Source organism: Numenius arquata, chromosome 7, assembly GCF_964106895.1.
Source record: "Numenius arquata chromosome 7, bNumArq3.hap1.1, whole genome shotgun sequence".
NCBI lineage: Eukaryota > Metazoa > Chordata > Aves > Charadriiformes > Scolopacidae > Numenius > Numenius arquata.
Window position 1 is genome coordinate 20,916,429 of NC_133582.1, and position 19,999 is coordinate 20,936,427.

Consider the following 19,999-nt stretch of genomic DNA (forward strand, 5'->3'; position numbering starts at 1 on the left):
TGCACGGTTGTAGTGTATTAGCTCTTTTTCTCAAATAGGAGGCAGTGTGGTCTGCTACAAACAGCTCCAGAGCAAGAACCAGGACCTTCCCAGCTTCAAAGCTCCCTGCTGAGTATCTTTCGACAAAGATCTTGTCTTAATTCTCTTCTCTGGAGAGTTCTGGGTGAAAAGAAGTAGGTAAGGATTGTGAAAAATAAGCAGTGACATCCACGTTGTGTTGTAGAGTGTAACATTCATTATTTCAAGAAGAAACTGTAAAGAGGACCTGTATTTAGGAACTTCTCCATGGTCATCACTGGACTTCTCCCTTCCTTTATCCCTTTAAAGAGCAAAAAAACACTCATCCGTGCTACTTAGCCCAGAAACAGACCATGAGAATAACAAGAATTGAAACCCAAATGAGCCTGGTACAACCCAAAATGAGAAACTTCATTGAGAGCTATCTCTTAAGCAGTTCCACAGAGGAGCTAATATCTCATGACGTGAACAAGTACAAGACCAATTCCTAATGCAGCTTGGACTCCTTGTGTGAGGAGCTTAACGCAGGCAGAGAAATAAATTAACCTTTGCTCTACAGAGAAGGTATTTTTCAAGGAGTGTTTAACCAGGGACTGGTCAGGAGCAAAGCCAAACTAGTTTTGTTCTAATTGAATAGATCAGTTTTGGACCATGCTTTTATTCTGTGAAACGCGCTCAAAAAATATCAGGAGCATTTCTTCTGACTATTGAAGACTGATTTCTGTACTACGCTTTATTTTCTGAAGTTTCCTGGAAAGAGTTTCCTGGAATGTGAGATCATTTCTTCATTTCTCCCATGGGATGGATACACACACACACACAGACACACAAATAATAATAAAAAAATGTGTGATGGATATCTCCTGTAGAAACAAACACTCTGCTCCTGGTGTGTACTTTCATGTGTGCACGTAAAGGAAATAGTCCTAAGTAAACAAAGCTGTGTTCACAACAAAAAGTCGAGAGGGCTTGAGAGGGCTTCCTCTCCTAGGTGGTGGCAAGGAGGCAATGGAGACAGCAGCTAGGCGGTCCAGCCCCAGCATCCAGGAGGCTCACGCTGGTTACCCATTAATCCCTTACACGCATTTTTCCCTTTCCCTATAGTGAAACTCCTGGTGCACACCAGAGAGCTAAATTGTTTCATCTGTCCCGGGCAAGCCCAGATCTGGATGAAGTGCCACTCAGGTGCCCTCAGTGACGGCGGCAGGGGGTGTTGGGGGGGGTGGGGTGGGGGGGTGGCTGCTGGTTGCCCTTACATCAGCAAGAGTGGACCTTCACGCCTTCGCTCTCTCCTTTTCCGCGGGCTGGTTTTTTGCTGTGCCTTCAGTTCTTTCCCTCCTCCCCCACCTTCCTCCTCTCCATTTGCAGCGCGCCCCTCCTCCTGGGCTGCCACCCCTCCTTCTCCCCTCCTCTTTCAGTCAGAGGCTTAAAAACTTGTTAAAAGCTCTCCCAGTGTTCCAAGTTAGAAAAAAACTTTTACGAGGTATCAGCACTTTTCTTTCATTAGTGGGGAAGGAAGGATGAAAAATACAAAACAGCAGTAGACTTTTAAAGTTTAAATAGGCAGGTCTGAGTGCCTGAACGTGCTCTTCCATTTTACTTTAACCCTCCAAAGAAGTACTCTGATCCAGTTTCACTGCTGATCAGCAAGGGTAAGTTGAAAGTTTTCCTTTTTCACCTTTTTGTGTATCACTTTTTCTGCAAACACTTTTTTTTTTTTCACCCTAAGAATTTTGTGTTACTGCGCTGATGGTTGAACTTGTTTAAAAATAGACATCTATAAAAGCATAAGTTCTCTTAAAGTGCTGAGCTCAAACTTGTAGGAATTCTTTGCTTTCTTTGGTCATGTTTCTATACGTTTCTACAGATAATTACACTTCTACAACTTTTAACCTTGCTCCACTGCGATGAAGTTGTGACTGCAGGGCTGAGTCGCAGACTTGTTGCTAGTGTTTGGGTGAAATCGCTGTTCTGTGTTCTTGCCTGTGACTACATGAGCTCTTTTAAAGAAAAAAAAAAAAACAAAACAAAACAAAAAAAAGCCCACCAACCACAAAAACCCGAGGTGCGCTTAGGTCTCCTCTGTTGTACCGAAATTGCATCAGAAGTTAGTAACAGGGAGACCTTGTCCCGAGTGCGTCCCCTTTTCTGCCCCACACATTTTGCTTTCATATGGGAATCCTGATTGATGCCTAATAGTTTGTGCAGAGCAAGGTTCTTAATTAGGTGCTTTGTTAAATGCTGCAGCTACCAGAGTGGTGACTTCCACGTGGTCTTCCTGATAAGTTTTCCCCTTTTCTTTTAAAAAAAAGATGTGATAAAATCCAGACGTGGGTTATGGATTTTTAACCTGGTTTGTATATAGTTACTCTGTTTTAGCAACCTCGGTGAGGGATTTTAGAGAAGGAATGTGAGATATCATGATATGCCTTTACCACGTTGGCAATGTCTGTGAAAGTCTTGGGTGGATATAAATGAAAGTTGTCTAAGAGGAACTGTGCAAGAATATCCACAATATGTGTCATAATCCCAATATGACACATTCCCTTTATTTTACCTTGAAGGCTTAAATACCAAAATGCAGAGAAATAAATGCTTGAGCAGCATCTCTTGGAGAACTAAAAAGCTTTTTACATTGCAAGACTTGGAGTGATTCCTTACAGCGATTGTTGCCTGCTGCTTGCCAGTAGTTAAAGAGCAACACGAGGAGGCAGGAAAAAGAGCCTTCAGCTGAAAAGACAGACGAAGCACAGCGTCTATCTTATCGAGTAACACGTTCTCCTCTTAAAAAAGAATATAGTGTGCTTATGTGTGTCCTCACATTTTACCTTGAGATAACCAGCGAGTCTCATGAAGTGGCATATTTTGTGTGTGAGGAGTTCCTTTTGATTTTTGTATGTGAGATTTATGATGAAAACCCCTGGTAATGGCGACAAAAACGGGCTACAGACACCTTGTGCTTGACTTGTGTGTGTGTCTCTGTGCGCACAGGGAGCAAGTTGGAGGACTTGCGTGAAGCTTTCATCCTGCCATTTTTTAACATCTGGACAGCACACCACACTGCAGAATTTAAGCCTCTAGTCTTTGGGATGTTTACTGAAGTGTTTCCTTCAGAAACTTCAAAGCCAAACACTGGCACTGACCCATGATACCTAACAAGCATACAAATGGGAGAGGGGTGAGCAGCAGGCTGAGTTCAGAAGAGGGAAGAGAAGGACACGAGGGATTTGATTTGCAACATAAATCTGTCTGCTTATACACTCAGGAGCGCAAACTGTAAAGTTATCTCAGCTCTCATATTATGCAAGCCTGAAAGATTAATTTTATTTGTCTCTGAAATGAACATTGGTTTAGGCCAAGGATTCCTGTGGGCATGAGGAAGGTTAGATGACATTGAGCAATGTATCTGTTTCATCAGATAAGTTGCTCTCCTGCCCCTGGTCTCTGGTGTCTCCTCCCCATGTTACCTACTGAATTTATCTCGAATGGAGGCACCTGGTCTGTTGTTTAAGTCACACGTACATTTTAGAAATCCAGATTTCAAAATCCGCAAGTAGGAAAACCAGAGGGCCCAAGGTCCCCTCAGGGAATTCAGTGTTTCTTCTCTTAATTCCAAGTGCGTCAGGAGAGGGATGAATCTGGGCAGTAACACAGAGGGTAGACCTGACTTGTACAATTAGCAAATGTCCAAGAAAGTGCTTACGGTTGCTTTGGGTCCTTTTGCAACTATGCTTTAGAATTAAATTAGGTGGAGAGGGTGCAACACAGGAGAGGAAAAGGCTATAAGGGAAGATCCACTACTGGCTGACCACCAGCAATACTAGCAGACAACGAAAAAAACACAGTTTGACACTTTAAATTCTAGTTAGTGCAAACATTTAGTAAGTAATATTTGTCCAGTGGATGAAATGAACTGAAGTTCATCTGCAGAACTACAAGCAAATTAAACCTTTCCAGGGAAACGTCTGGAAGGCTTTTGATGATTTTTGTAAGATTTCAGAAAACTAGCTTTCCCTATTCCAACCCATCCAAATCCCGTCAGTTGTACATACTGGCTGCTTTCTCTGTAATGCTGTTTGCTTTTGGGAACTACTCAAGCTGATTGACGTTCAAGGTCCAGAATCTTTTGTTGGCTGTTTGTGTCTGTGTGAGCACACAGAAAAGCGCAGGAAAGGTAGGAAAACCAAAACTTTGGCCTGTTTCCCAACTGCTTCAGCTGCAAAATCCCATTTTAGATCCCATACTAACCCTTACTGCTCTTCCGTCCACAAGCGTGTGACCTTCTAACGCTGTAGTCAGACCTGGGCATGTTTGCACTATTCTTCCTGGAAAATATGAACCAGATGACATGATGAATGCCTTCCATAAAAATTAGTTCTAGAGTTTCTTAATTGTGGCTTACGAATCAAATTTCTTATATATGTGGTCATCCAAAACTCATGCAGATGAACGCTGTCCTATCTCCTGCTGCTCTGTGGATTTTTTTCCTATCTTTACCCACACACAGTAGGACCTGGAAGAAATCCACCTTTTAAAGAGTTTACTAGGCCAGCATTAGTCTGCCTCAAAAAAAAAAGGTTATCATCCTGTAAAGTAATAACCAGTAAGGACTCATGAAACGCACAGACTCATCATCAGCCATATCCTTAAATTCCTGAAGTACTGAAATTGTACCAATAGATCGGATCAACTTGTGTCATTCAGTGGACTCATTTAAGGGAAGTGTTAAAAGAAGTTTAAGTTCAGAATGCTGAAGAACTATTTTTAAAGGTTATCGTCCATCCATTTCAAACTATTTACAAAGCTAGAACACTTAAACTGTTTGATACAAAAGCTCTTTTTACACCTAGTAAACAGATACTGTAATCAGTTAATAAAAAATGGTCTTTCAGTGACCTGAAAGTAAACAAGTTAGAGCCGATGAATGAATTTTCTGCACAACAAAACAAAGTACTGTGTTTCATAAAGCAATAGAATCCACTTAAGCAAAGGAATAATATATTTGTGCCACCACAAGGTTATCTGATTAACAGTACAATGTTTTGAATTGATGTGGGGCTTTTTATCACTGGCAAAGGCTAGTGTGTAACTGATCTCTTTAAAAAAAAGTCGCTTTTCAAAACTATGTATGAGTAATTCAAGTATGGAATGTTTCCTCCTGGAGTTTATATTGCCAGAGGACATAAATGAAACTTAGCAATTTTGCATGCTGAAGCAAATTAAAAAATAGGTAGTAAATTCTCAAAATATTGCAGGTGTGGGATTAAGTAGGTCAAAACTGAAGTAAATCACATTGCATTAATGGACCGGAGTGAAGTGTAATTAAAAAACAAACAACACATAACTGCCTAGAAATAACATGTCCTCTGTTTTCTTAATCAAACTTTCAATCTGAAATAACATTTAGACAGTAAAAAAATACGTTGAGTCTGAGGAAAGTCTGTTAATGCAGTAGTTTCAAATCATCGGAAAGCTGCCTAATTAAATCAAGAAGCTGTTACTTGAAAAAGGCTCCTTCTGTCCCCATCCACTTCTAGGACATGGAGCAAATAGCTTGCTTTTAAAACAAACTTCACGTGTTGTATAGTTACAGGCTGTTCTCTGTTTTAACAATCCCAGCCTGAGGAGGAACGTGGTCACATTTCATTCCAGCCTTTCCAGAGACCTCCGTGCTCCTATGCCCAACTCCTTCTCTGCCACCCCGAGCCCATAAAGACAAAGTAGCCTTTCCTGGCAAGGACTAAAGCCGGGGATGGCTGAAGGGATGTGTCAGAGATAGATGTAAGAGTCTGAAGCAGGCCCGATCCTTTGATGGGGCTTCAGTCATGTGAACAAGGAAAGACGTGAGGAGGGGTCTGCAGGCTGCAGTGGGCAAACTGCAGAACAAGGTGACTGAGCGGGCTGAGGAAACGGCCCTGGGATATTTTTCAGGGGTTCAAAGATACGTGGCATCTGGGAGCTATGGGAGCAAGTGCTTTAAACACTTGTCTCCCATTACTCTCTCAGACTCTTTCCGATGGCAGGAACGGTGTGTTTTTATTTGGCATCTATTGTTATGATTGAGTTTGCCAGACTTAGAATCTTGTGTTTCCAGTGACTCACTGCTTCTTGAGAGAAAATCTCCTCGGCGCTAAAATTTCCTATTTTATGAATTGTCTAAAAAGGGCTTTTTCTATAAATGACCTTCACTGGGGAATATATCCATGATGCGATGGGGAGGAAATAATTTGGACATTATCAAAACTATTAATACCAGGAAAGCATTACTCAGCACGCATGGAACAAATACCTATACCTAGCAGTATCTATTTTAAAAGGGAAACTTTGTGATTCTTTTTCCTTTAAAGTGCCTGATTTCACATGCTTGTTCATGTGGGGCAAGTTAAAATGTAAGATTTATGCAGATAATATTACCATTCTCCAGTTAATAAAAATCCTATAGTGAACTTTATTTTTCCTAGGAATCTAAACCATCAAGTAAACAATTTCATTTTTTTTTATGTCATCCTATGTATTTCCAGATATCCCCAGAAGCTGCCCGTGTCCCAGAAATGCGCACGTTAAAACTCAAGTGGAGAGAGACAATTTAAACTTGCAGTGTACAACACTTGGAATGCAAACTGCACGCCAGGAGTTGCTTTAAAAACAGAAAGAGCTCATTTACCTTTTTTTCTTGCTAAATCTTTTTTCCTTTCAAAACAAAGTGAAGGAATTTAAACACAAAAGATACAAATACAAAGCTGAAACTACAATAAATTAAGTGAGCCACAGATAAACAGGAAACCAGTTCCTCCAATATGGTAACATGAGCTTAGCTGTGCTTCATATATTTGCTATTTTTGATTCCTTCATAAACTATAGGTAAAGAGCACTAACCTTGATTTTTGTGCTGGAAATGCAAATGTATAAACTTTATTTAGATAGCAATTTTTTTCTGAAGTTGAGGATAATGTAAACTTGGCATCATTAGGAACTATACTTTTAAATGCATTACACAAAATGTAGTGATAGACAAGAGCTCAGTTTAATTTTGCTGTAGGAAAAATAGCATGCATTTTGCAATGATAAAGTTTTAGGTATCCAACCCTAACATGAACTTAGTATAACCTTTTGTATTTAGGCTATACTATGTTTTGCTTTCTTATTCCCTTACAGAGTGAACATAAAAATTAGTGTGAATGATCCACACTGGAAGAGAGAAATCTTTCATGTATTCCTAGCATATTAAGGCAGTGCCACTACGTACTTCCACACCCTGCTTCAGCAGTGTGTCACAGCTGTTTTCTACCTGGGGCAGGTGTAGATCATTGAACTGAGGCTGTCACCGAGGAAGCTGGGCCAACCACGCTGGCAACTGGGGGTTGTCATGGACTTTTTGAAAACTGGAGTGAAATTAGAAACCATTTTTTTCATTGTGCTCTGAGATGTTATGTGTTACTTTCTCTTTTCAGTTTCCCTGACTTCCTGCTCCAGCTGCAGACTAACTAAAACTCTGGTTTCTCTTCAGATCATGTAAAACATGAATTAAAGCAAAGCTGACATCACTGCTTTATTAGCATTGACCTGATTCAGTGTATCAAAGGTATTAAAGCTCTGTCTTAACCATCACTATTTTTTTTTTCTTTGTGTCCTTCTTTAGCCAGCATCCTGTGAAGATGGGTGATTGGAGTGCCTTAGGAAAACTTCTTGACAAGGTTCAAGCCTATTCTACTGCAGGAGGGAAAGTGTGGCTGTCTGTCCTCTTTATTTTCCGAATCTTGCTATTGGGGACAGCAGTTGAATCTGCTTGGGGAGATGAACAGTCTGCTTTCCGGTGCAACACTCAACAACCTGGTTGCGAGAACGTCTGCTATGACAAATCCTTTCCCATCTCTCATGTGCGCTTCTGGGTTCTGCAGATCATATTTGTGTCTGTACCTACCCTTTTGTACCTGGCGCATGTGTTCTACGTAATGAGGAAAGAAGAGAAGCTGAACAAAAGAGAAGAAGAGCTCAAGGTGGTCCAAAATGATGGTGTGAATGTGGATATGCACCTCAAGCAAATAGAAATTAAGAAATTCAAGTATGGGATTGAAGAGCATGGCAAAGTGAAGATGCGTGGGGGACTGCTCCGTACTTACATCATCAGCATCCTGTTTAAATCTGTCTTTGAGGTGGCTTTCTTGCTGATACAGTGGTACATTTATGGGTTTAGCCTGAATGCCATCTACACCTGTGAGCGAGAGCCATGCCCGCACAGAGTGGACTGTTTCCTCTCCCGTCCAACTGAGAAAACCATCTTCATCCTTTTCATGCTGGTCGTGTCCTTGGTGTCTCTTGCCTTGAACATCATCGAGCTTTTCTACGTGTTCTTCAAGGGTGTCAAGGATCGCGTGAAAGGGAAAACCGACCCCTACTCCCACAGTGGTGCCATGAGCCCTTCCAAGGACTGTGGCTCCCCCAAATATGCTTATTACAATGGCTGCTCCTCACCGACCGCCCCCTTGTCTCCCATGTCTCCCCCGGGGTACAAGCTTGTTACCGGAGACAGGAACAATTCCTCCTGTCGTAACTACAATAAGCAAGCCAGCGAGCAAAACTGGGCCAATTACAGCGCAGAGCAGAACAGAATGGGACAGGCTGGCAGCACCATCTCCAACTCGCACGCTCAGCCCTTCGACTTCTCCGATGAGCACCAGAACACTAAAAAACTGGCGTCGGGACACGAGTTGCAGCCCCTCACCATTGTGGACCAGAGGCCTCCCAGCAGAGCCAGCAGCCGAGCCAGCAGCAGGCCTCGACCTGACGACCTGGAGATCTAAGCTTCTATCTTCAGTACTTGCTCTACTATGAAACGACGTGCATTGGAAGATGCAGTCAGTGCTGATCTTGTTCCAGTGGAGGTGGTACTTAACAGTCTCAAGCAGGAGATTTTAACAATCATGAAAACAAACAAATGAGTGAACAAACTTTTAAAATACTTGCTGTTTTTTTGGGGGGGATGTGGGGTTGGTGTGGGGTGGTACAGTACACATCGGTATTTAATGTAGCTGGTTTAAAGAATTTAAATACTAAAAAAAAGAAAAAAATGGAAAAAAGATAGGTAGTCAGTACTAAGGTAGGGGGTTGTTTTTCTAGAAAGGCTGTAAATATCTGAGTGTATGTGTATGTGTGTACTATTGTGTTTGTTTCTAAAGAATCTTCTGTAATACTAAAACCCAATAATAACTGAACTCACATTTGTCAGGGTGAAGTGCTGCCTGAAGATGAAAACATTTTTCCTATTCAACAAGCAAAAAAGTCCAGGATTGCCTCTGATCATTTCCCTGTCACGAACATTCCATTCTTAGAAAGTGCACTTTGAAGGTAAACTTTCCTACGTGGTCCTCCAGGTTGTCGAAAGGCTCCGGTGAGGACAATCTACAGCATTTGAATCATTCAACTCAGATTTCAGACATGGCCCACCCAGAAATAACTTTGGTCACCTGCCTTTCCAGCCCTTCACGCAGGTAGATTTTGTGATGTGCGTAAGCAGGATGGCTCCACACTTGTAGAACCGGCAACCACACTCTTGCTCACAGCAATACTCATGTCCTGCTGCTCACGTACGGTCTAATTAGCATCATATAAAACCCAGTTTGCTGCCACTTGCAGATTTAAGCATTAAGACAGGCAAGCAACTGCCTTTAGGGAATTTTATCACACCTTTATGTATATTAAGGGTGTACATATGTGTGTGGATGTGGAGGTAAAGGTATACACAGAACACCCTTAGAAGCATACGTTGAGAAATAAACGCACACAGTTTACTTGCAGTTGACACTTTTTCATGGATATTGTGAAGACGTGGGCCACTATGGTGTTTACATTCTCTGATTCCTTCAATGCAAGTGAAGCACATGTCATTATATTTTTTTAATTCTATAGAATATTTTCCATGTATCCTAAATGGATGCTTTTTTTAAAAATAAAAAATAAAAAGGGCCTAATCCTGGATGTCTTGCTCTGGAAAATCTCTCTTTTAAGTCAGTGGGAGTTTTGCCTGAATGAAGGCTACAGGATCAAGCCCAGGATGTAGCGAACCATGTTCTTGCTGGCATGAATGATTTTCTTTTGTAGAAGTTAGGGGTGGAAAAGACCCATTAGGTCATCTAGCCAATCTCCCTGATAGGTAATAATGATGCTTGAATGATAGAAGATGTAGTACTGTAAGCAAGCTTTAGTCTTTTATGTGAGAAACTTAGAAGAAATGCTTTGTGCTGGATTAATAATAAAATGCCTACATGACTTTTGCAGTAACTGGTATTTTTCTTGTTCTAAATATTCACATTTACTGAACTGTAATGTCCACTCCGAGTTTTGACAGTTAGGACTTTCTAGATGGCTCTAGCAACTTTAGTGTTTACACTTAGATTTTGTTTGAAATGCAAGTGAAGTTGAAAGGATTTTTAAAGAGTACAATTCTAGCTAATTTATTTGAAATATATGCTAAAGAAATCTACCAGTTTCTTCAAATGCATAGCCTCTTAGCTGAACACAGATTGACCAAGGAAATACATAGCTTGGTTTATTTTGCAGCAACACAGATAAATTGTTTCATTTAATACATTATATTAATTTGTTTGACATTCCATGTTAAACTACTGTTGTGTTCAACTTCATTGCATGTATGCAACCATAGTCCATCGATCATGTTGTCTGGAGAACATTAGTCAATAAAGTTTTAATTTAGTATAAATGTATTTTCTAATTGTCTTTTACTGTTTTATATGTCCATATATCCTTTGATTCAGTCTTATAATCCAAACTCTTTCCTTCCCTCTTCATTTTTCCCCAGTCACTCTGCATTTCAGCAGTATTCTTGATTTAATCCATCTGGATTTACTTTGAACTGAAATTTCACAGGACCAGATTCAGATACCCTCACAATACTGGAAAAACAAGCACTGTTTGTGCCACTCCTGGAACAAAGTCATACTCAGCATGAACTGCTGTAATTCAAATCTTCCCATGAGCCTCAGAAAATACATACTTATTTGCAAACTATTATAAAAAAGATAGTAGTACAATACTATCGCATAATTTTTCAAACGATTTTTATATATGGCCTACATTCAACATTATGAACTCATTGCCTCTAGTTTACATTTCCTCAGTTAATCAGATTACTTGACTGACAGTCAGTTTCAGTTTCTGTAATCAAATCCTCATTCCTTCAGAGTCAATGGGAGAAAGGTACTCCTTTTGATAACTCTGTTTTGATAATGCTGGGATTTCGCACACTGTCTACTGCTTCACCATTTAGGTCCCTATCACTAAGGCAGATGTAGAGTGCTTCACTTTCCAGCATTGGACTTTAAAGCAAAGATGGTTCAACTCCTTTTTTATTTGAAAAATCAAAATATAATTGTCATGCAGTTATCATACAGCTTTCTACTTTCAAATTTGCTTGTCATTTTAAGTCCAGATTTTTTCTCCACGTATTTGTAAAGAAGGGGAAAAATCATCAAGACAGTGGTAGTGGATTTACAGCTCTCAGAGATACTACGCAAGCACCAGCACAAGGCATGGCTCCTTGAAGTGTTCCTTAAATAATAACAATGAGTCATATTTAAATGGCTTGTCCTAGTTCTTTTGTACAAAGGGAAGGGCATTCCAAGCATTTTGTGAGGATCAAGCCCTTGGAAAGGTGGATACAGAAACATCCAGAGAAAGGCTCACCCTGAGATAAAATATAGTGTCTCCTAGACAGGCTGATTATCAGGTATGTCCCAAGTTAAGAACTTGGTTACTTGGAGAATCTTGGACAACTGATATAAATTAGTGCTTCAGTGCCAAGGCTCTTCAAGTGATTTTTTGGTGGTAATGCATGTGTGTGCTTTTGTAGAGTAAAGACATTCCATGGGACATTTCTCCCACCTAGATTTATTTCTGTGGAGTGTATTTATTACACACTTCAAAATCATCACTGTGACATAATTTTGTATGCTATTCATCCAATTCTTTATACGCTTTCTCCCAGGGCATCTCTGCAGCAACAGTTGCATTGTCTGCAGCTGACAAAAAAACCTGGTGATACAATGCTAAGGCTACCTTCGTAGAAAGATATGTTAGATACTGAATTCAAACTGGAAAAGATGTTGTAAAAATACACATCTGAAGGTAATTAATACAAGAGCAGGGTTACAAAGAAAACAGCAAGAAAACCCAAATTCAAAACCTGTTAAGTAGTTAAAATTTGTTTGAATGTTTTGTGTAGAAGTATTTTGAAAAAAGGCAAAATAATCCTAAGGCTCCCACCCTGCCCCAGTAATTTGAAATGTTTGTAAAGTTAGAATGGCAAGGTACAGACAGACTAATGTCTATATGCAGATCATGTAATTTCAAGATGTTTTAAATACAGTGAGCACACAATGAAGGTTATTTCCTAATTTAGAAAAGAAATTTCCATATTTAAAGTGGAAACGACAGTAATAGTTTGAGAACCGGAACAAACTTTGTGAGTGTACCTGTCACACCCCTTGAGATCGGTCATTTTTAAGTGATGTACTTGTCTCACCATTCCAGAACCATGGCTGCCTGCAGTGCTACACAACATCACCAGCTTGACTGTGCGTTACCACCAGGCGGGCGTTTCCCTCGGAACTTCTCTGCAGCTTGTTATTGATTCAAGAAAAGAAAAAAAATAAATGTAGCAATGTAAGGGGTAGCTTTGCAACTCAGACCCGGGAGTTGATCTGGATCTGAAATTACTTTGACTGGTTAATGTGGAGTCTTGGGTACGTCAGGCCAAAATCTCCAGGCCTCCTCCAGTTTGGGTGGTGGATGTTTCTACCCCACTGGGTGAGGACTACTTTTAATTTGTCTTGTAATCCCTCCATGATTACCACTACTTCTTTTTCCAGAATTTAAATAAAGTAGGCCAGAAAATAGGATTTACCTTCCTCCAACAGAACTTTTTCTCTCTATTTACTGCTAATCCAAACCTGTTGGGACTGAGTCTTATAATGACCTCATGAACTATCCCTGATATACAATTTTTTTTTTAATGTAGTGTATTATACAGATGGTCAGACTGACCATAGTCTCCTTGATGTCTTCCTTTCTGTCTCATGCTATTCATTCCAGCGACTTGCAGTTAGATCTACCAGAGGACTCTGATGACTGAGGTGGGGTTCAAGGCCCTTGACGATTTCTCTGTCAAAAAAGCAATCCTTGGATTGTACAGAGCTGTTGAAGCTACTCTGACATTACTCCTACATTATTTTCATTTCTACCTCAAACATAGACAATAAGGTCAGAAGCATAAGTCATGTCTGAGAAATCACTACCTAGACATATTCTCTGGCTCAGTCACTTGAAACTATTTGAGGGTCCTTCCTTTTTTTTTCTAATTTATTCTAAAATAATGGTTCCAGAAACATGGGGCTATAAGATCAGCTCTGCAAAGAGATGACTGCCTTTCCCTGACTTAAACCATATGTTTTTGACTGTGCCCAAGGACATATTCACACCCAGACTCTGTCAGCCCTGGAAAGTGTGTCAGATGTAAATTACACGATGCTAGCACATCACTAGACTGAAACAGGAAGACCTTATTGGTTCCTGTAGTTATTTAAAAGGTATTTTGATAGACACAAAAAAGAATGCTTGTCTTAAACTTGCCCTAAATACTTCCTAACATCCAACACTACCAGGAGACCCTGTGAAGCAATATAGACACTGTGCATGTATACATGGTAAGCATTATCTATGGGTTTTGTGACTAGAAATTGTTTAAATAGGTACAGCTGCTTAATAGTCTGGTAAAACCAACTGCCTCCAAAATGGCTGCCCTCACTCTCTCCTCATGGTAGCCAAAATGCTGCATCCGCCTTACTGGCTTGGTGGAATTTGCAATGCAAAGACACCTTGAGCAAAGACAGACATGTTTTTACAGTGATCGTTTTGTGTTAACTCCTTTTAGGTGCTAAAGAAGCATAGTGCTAGCTGCTAGAGGCAGAGGGCCTGGGACAGGCTATACTGGGTTAGTAATAATCAAGGGAGTCAACTGGTCAAAAGGAATGGCTTTCTGGTGACTGCAGACTCTCTTATCACTTAAAAAGACAGGTTCTCTGCTACTATGTTGAGGAAATGTGCATAACAAAATGAGACGTGAGCTTAGACCAGCATAAAAGGGAAAATGTTCAGACATTTAAATTGCTCCTTGAAACAGGCCTAGACCACAGTTGCATACTTCCCATTAGAACGGACAGAAAATGCTCACATGAGTTCCAGGGTTTCAGTCATTTAAATCAATGTGAAAGTTCCTCTCAGTTTCACACATAAACAGATTGGATCCAGAAAGATGTATTGTGACATCTAATTTTCATTAGTATAACTGCAAAGGGAAAGCTTATGGGAATAAACTACTAAGTCCTGACTGGTGACCACTTGATTATGCGTAATCATACTATTTCCACACAACTTTCTTTTTACCATAACTCAGTGAAGAGGCAAGTTTATGAAAAGTAATCTAAAGGTTTGCTTTTTTTTACAAACAGACGTGAACTCTGTACATTTAATGAAATACATTTATGTGATGTCCATGTCAAATTTACACAGGACTACATAAGGGAGTGTAGGGTACTCTATAACATGCATCTATCTCTGCTGGGTTGGGCAGCTGAGGAGTGAAATCTTCATTTTGCCTCTCCTCATCCTTGTTAGAAAGTTTTTCATATCCCAGACACCTGAGCAATTGTTCCATGCTGATGAATGTGCCTCTGTTCTCATCAGCTCTTTTGTAAGCTTTGCTTGGGTAGTAAGTCTTTGTGTCCTCTTCCTCCTTCTTTTTCGATCTATAATATAAGCTCTGGAGGGGAAACCATAAACAGCCCCAAATATGTAAGGAAATACAATGACGATAGCAAAACAGTGCGATCATGGAATATGCAGTAGTTCTCTTTCACACATCTGCAACTAACTGAATAGGAAAGCAGCATGGAAAATAGCTTAAGGGATTAGAAAAGCCTCTGGATATTTTAGCATCTTAAAACCACCGGTCCTTGCTGAAACAGGCTTTTTCAGTCTCGGCTTCTGCTGAGTCATAGAGTTTGCTGCCTTTGAAGGTTGAAGTAGCTTGGCTCAAAATTGAAGTTGTTCTGGAAAAGTTCAAACCTTCACTAATGACCATATTTGCATGCTACTCTTAGTGGTATTTACATATAATAGGACACCCTCCACAGGGAGGCCTCTTCAAAACACAGGCCCTGCTTACACTTTGAATTTCCCTATTCAGAAGGGAATATTCAAAATTATCTATGCATCATTACTTCAAAGTGTTTCGGTGGGAGTACTCTGCCATGTATTTGGGAGACTCATCCTAGCTGTTTGAAGGCTGAATATATAGCCAACTGTAAAATTGTCACCAGGGTTTTGTGTGTGGAGGCGAAAAAGTATTACTCAGGCAAGAATCGTACCTAGTCTGACCTGGCGTTCTTCTGTTGAGGACAAGGAGTTTCTGTTGAGTGACATGAGATGAAAACCTTGTCTGAGCTTTACTTAGTACCTTCTTTGCATAAAAGTCCCTGTCATTTTTTTCAGGAGCACACAGAGGATCCAACCATGAATCCATGGGCCTGTTGTAACTTGCTGAGGTCTAGAACAATCTCTGAGGAATTTCTTCTGCCTCTGTTTTGGTTGTTGGTACTCCCCCAGCTCTGTGGACTTTGGACTGACTATGGACTCAGCCCCTTAGTGGTAGGGTGGATGTTCAGTTAGTGCTGTCAAAGGGTGTGCAAGTAGCAAAAGTGGGTCTGGATTGTTTCCCATAGGATTTCCTGTAGAATCAAGGCAAACTAGTCAATCACCGTTTCTCGTCCTCGTCCTCTTCCCACTTTCATCCTATCTGGGGCTTCAGCTGAGAGCTGTAATAACCTGTTAATCTACTTCGTTTTCTCCTCCACTCTCCCCATACAGCTGTCTTCTCCCACCACCCCCTTCTTTTCTGCATATCACTTATGCAACATGTATTTAATGTTTTGTATGAAAAAGCTTTCTGTAATGATTATTTTTTCCCTGCATCACATGGTAAGAAGCACTCAAATATTTTAGAGTATTCTGCTCCATTAAATATCTATTAATTAACAATCTGGTGTTTCTTCTATTTCATTCATTCAGAATGAGTGAATACATTCTATTAATTTCATTCAGAATGAATCTCACAGGTGTTAACAACTGTAACTGAGTTCTGGATGACAGCTTAGAAAGTCATTTTATATATCATCTCCTAGGAGTCCACATTTGCTTCAATCACTTTCTTTTTCATAGTATTTTATAATTAAGGAAGACAGCAGAGCAACTCAGGATGCTAGTTATCTACCTAAACCAGATGCAGTGAAAGTGCAAGGACATGGAATTTGTCCAAATCTTCCTCCCACCTTAGTCCCAAAGGGACTTAAAGCTAGGCTTCAACTAATGATTATGTGTACTATATAAATAATAATACCTGGAGTTGCACTGATACAGCAATTTTCATCTTCAGAGTACTTTGAAAACCCTATATAATTAGTGTGCTACGGAGTCATCTCTTATGATACTGCGTGAACTCCAGTACTACCCACTATAAGAGCCAAAAAGGGAATCTGAATAGCCACAAAGATTATACATAATCTCCATTATCACTACAAGATGAAATAAAAAATGCTGAACAAGGGTATTTTAGTACTTCACGCAGGAGGAGGATCCACAACTAGCAGGAAGCCAGCCTCCCTAAGATAAGGAAACAGGAATGTTTTCTTTGCTAGTAATCTACTACTTCAGATCTCTAAACGCATTTTACCTTGAACTATGTCTCAGTCAAGCTGGCAGCAGATCACAGGTAGATTATCTCATTACATGGAGTCTTTGTCTTCATACGACTAGAATGCATCCATTATTTTTTTTTTTATTAAAAAGCTTTAATTTGATGGAGCCAAAAGGGGTGCAGACATAATAAATATAACATTAAATAGGTTTCTACAGACTTTTGTGAGTCTCCAGGGGAGCAACTTATCTGGAATAAACCATCAGCAATTGACCATCCACCTGAGCACAATTGAAAGATTATAGTATTTTCAGGTATTTCCAGCATGCTTACAACAGGTCCTTATGAACGTTCAGGAGCTTGCTCCTTAAACCATTTTAACATTTGCTGGAGATTATCATCCCAACATAAATTTGCAAACAGCTTTTTCAAAACTACACCATTAAGAAAAGAGAAGAAGGAGCAGTAGCAGCCCATTCAATCTGTCGAATATAACAATGCAGAGCAACAGAACATTTTGGATAAAGAAAACTTGGAGTATTTCTGAACTTTAATAATTTCAGTCTTCCCCGGTGTTGTACACTGATTGGCATGTGTTTTCTCAGCAGAAATGCTATCGTGCTTTATTTGCCTTTTCCAAATAAATTTTTCCTATAGAGATTTAATAGGGAAAATAAATATCCTTTTAAACTGTAGTACATATTAATGGTCATCTGAAGAATAGTCTTGAGACTAGATTACAAAAGTTGTGATCAGGCAGAACTAACTGTGCTTCCCATGCAGTTAATGGACACATGCGTCCACATGCCTTGATTTTTGCTCCATCTTAAGGTCAGCGTTGTTTTTTTTTTTTTTTTAAAATTGTTGTTCTTCACTGTTGTATTTAAATATCACAAAAAACCATAAACATAACCATGTCAGAACAAGGTTTTTACTGATGAGTGATGGTTTGGACTCAGTCTCTTTGCTTTTATTTTTACTGTTTATTCCATTTGCTTTAGGTGAAATATATTCTCTCTGTGTGTTATATTCAGTGTATTTTTAGCTGGACTACTCCAGTAGTCCAGTATTCCTGGACTACTTAAGGAAAAGTCAGCAGATGACCTCAAGAGTATGAGATTTACCTCCTAAAGCCTCATTTGCTCTTTCCCATGGTGCATCAGGACAGTTTCATCAGCACAGCCACAACAACCAGCTATCTGGAAGTAAGAAATAGTGTTTTGGAAAAACAGCAACACAAGAAAAGGGCTGGGGAAGAGCAGCAAGATGAATCATTTGGGCAGTCCTTCCACATTTCAAGCAACCACAGCCATCTCAGTTCTCTAGCAAGAGAAGTTAGACTTCCATGCCAGCTATTTTTACAGTGGTGGAGCTGCAGGTCTCAGAGCAGGAGGAAGGAAAGGGAGTGACTAGGCACAGCTACATGAGAGGTGGCGTAGGAAAAAAAGTTGACAACCAGGAAACGGATGTTTGAAAAGAAAGAGTTGCACTACAGTAGCTGTTCTGTGATCTTCCCATATGCAACAATAAAGGAGCTTTGAATTTGAGATTACAGTGTGGAAGGTGTTGGAGGTGAGAAACTCAGAGCTTAAGAGTCTCCAGGAATTCATGACGTTTCTCTGGGCCTGACAGTGCACTCTTTTGAAACATATGATGAATACGTATCTCAGCAGATAAATGTAGTTTGCTTCACAGTTCTACTGAGCAGTATACAGCCATACTGAAGCATGCTGTCCAGCTCAAGGGTATGAGGAGGAAAATTATTCTCCATTTTTTTCCCAGATTCAGACTTCTCATTTTCAAAACCATTTGTACAGTTGTGTTTTCCCACTGTCACTCCCTGTTGGACCCCTGTTTGGCTCTGCTTTGTTTATTCTTTATCTGTCATTGCCTCCTTTTTTTCCTCCACTCAGTGGTTAGGCATACCCTGCACGGCTGAGCGTGGTACAACCACCCAGCAGTACGGCCAGCCCTAGGACCGGGGGCAATATTTCCACATCCTAGTGACGCTGCGGCTGACTCAGTGTGTCCAATAGAGAACCTGATGTTACTAGCCGGGGCTGAGTGCCACAGCAGTGTGGCTGACGGCTTCGGGAGCTGTCACACCCTGCTGCACTGAGTCACCAGGAGGCACTGGCCCATGCTGCTGCTGGCTCAGAGATGGGCAATCTCAGAGAATAGCACCCAGCTGCTGCGCACAGCAAACCTACCCGGCATCTTCTTCCACCCTCCTTCTTCTCTTAGGTTTTACTTACACTCTTGGATCCCATCTGCACCCTGTGGCATCCCTCCTTTAGATGCCACTAGATCTTCTCTTCTTTGTTCTGTTTTCCATTGCTCTGGGCCATACTCAGGCAAGCTTTTCAAACTGTGAGTTTTTCAGGTATTCCCTATCAAATGGAAATAGGCCATTTGCAGCAGCATGCAAATTGAGTAATTGATCTGTTAATGGTTAGATGTATGGGGCAAAGGAGGAAGATTCATTTTGCAGGTTTTTAGAACCAGAGTGTCAGAGAAATGATTCTTTTGGCACCTGCATGCTCTTGGGCCCTTTAATAAATTTACAAGTGAATAAACTGGAAGTCTTATGTAGCTTTCTCTAGGCAACATTCATGATGAATGTACATATTTCTCATAGATTTTTTACTTCATTCACTCTTGAAAAACTTAAAACTGACATACATTTTCTAAAGTCTTTAGTGAATTTCTCAAGGTGACCTGATGTCACCCATGACACAGCATCTGAATTAGGACTTGTCTGAGCCAACAGCAGTGGCTGCAGGTCACTGGAAGAAGACTCAGGAAATCTCCAGTCTGTGACTGAATGACCTTGAGTGCTGGATTTCCTTTCTGAAAAATGCTGTTTGTACTCCCATTCCTTGTCAGCCTTTTATATGGAAATTGTAAGATCTGGGGACAAAGAGATGACTAGTGCTATGCTGAACTAGGTTTACCTGGGACACAGGGAGATCTCACCATTGGAGAGGGGATACAGTCATTGCTCTGGGCTGTCCACCTGGTCCTCACTGCAGGAAGATCTGGCCCATTGATCAGTCAGTTCCTGCAGAGATTTCGTGTGTAAATCCGTATTCTAAAGCAAGATCTAATCAGTAATAATTTAGACCAAATCTCACTGTAACTTAGTGGCTCAGGAGCAGATGGATGTATTGGTCTGTTCTCTGTGCAGTGCAGATGGAGCCAGGGGCTGAGCACCTT

General features: G+C 40.5%; 1 protein-coding gene across 1 annotated transcript; it reads left to right on the forward strand.

Annotated features, from left to right (window-relative positions):
• The first annotated feature begins 1,472 nt into the window (after positions 1-1,472).
• GJA1 (gap junction protein alpha 1) lies at positions 1,473-10,732 on the forward strand. The gene is made up of 2 exons (XM_074150200.1): positions 1,473-1,670; positions 7,658-10,732. The coding sequence occupies exon 2, from the start codon at positions 7,674-7,676 to the stop codon at positions 8,817-8,819; it is 1,146 nt and encodes a 381-aa protein (XP_074006301.1). The 5' UTR covers positions 1,473-1,670; positions 7,658-7,673; the 3' UTR covers positions 8,820-10,732.
• The last annotated feature ends 9,267 nt before the right edge of the window (positions 10,733-19,999 follow it).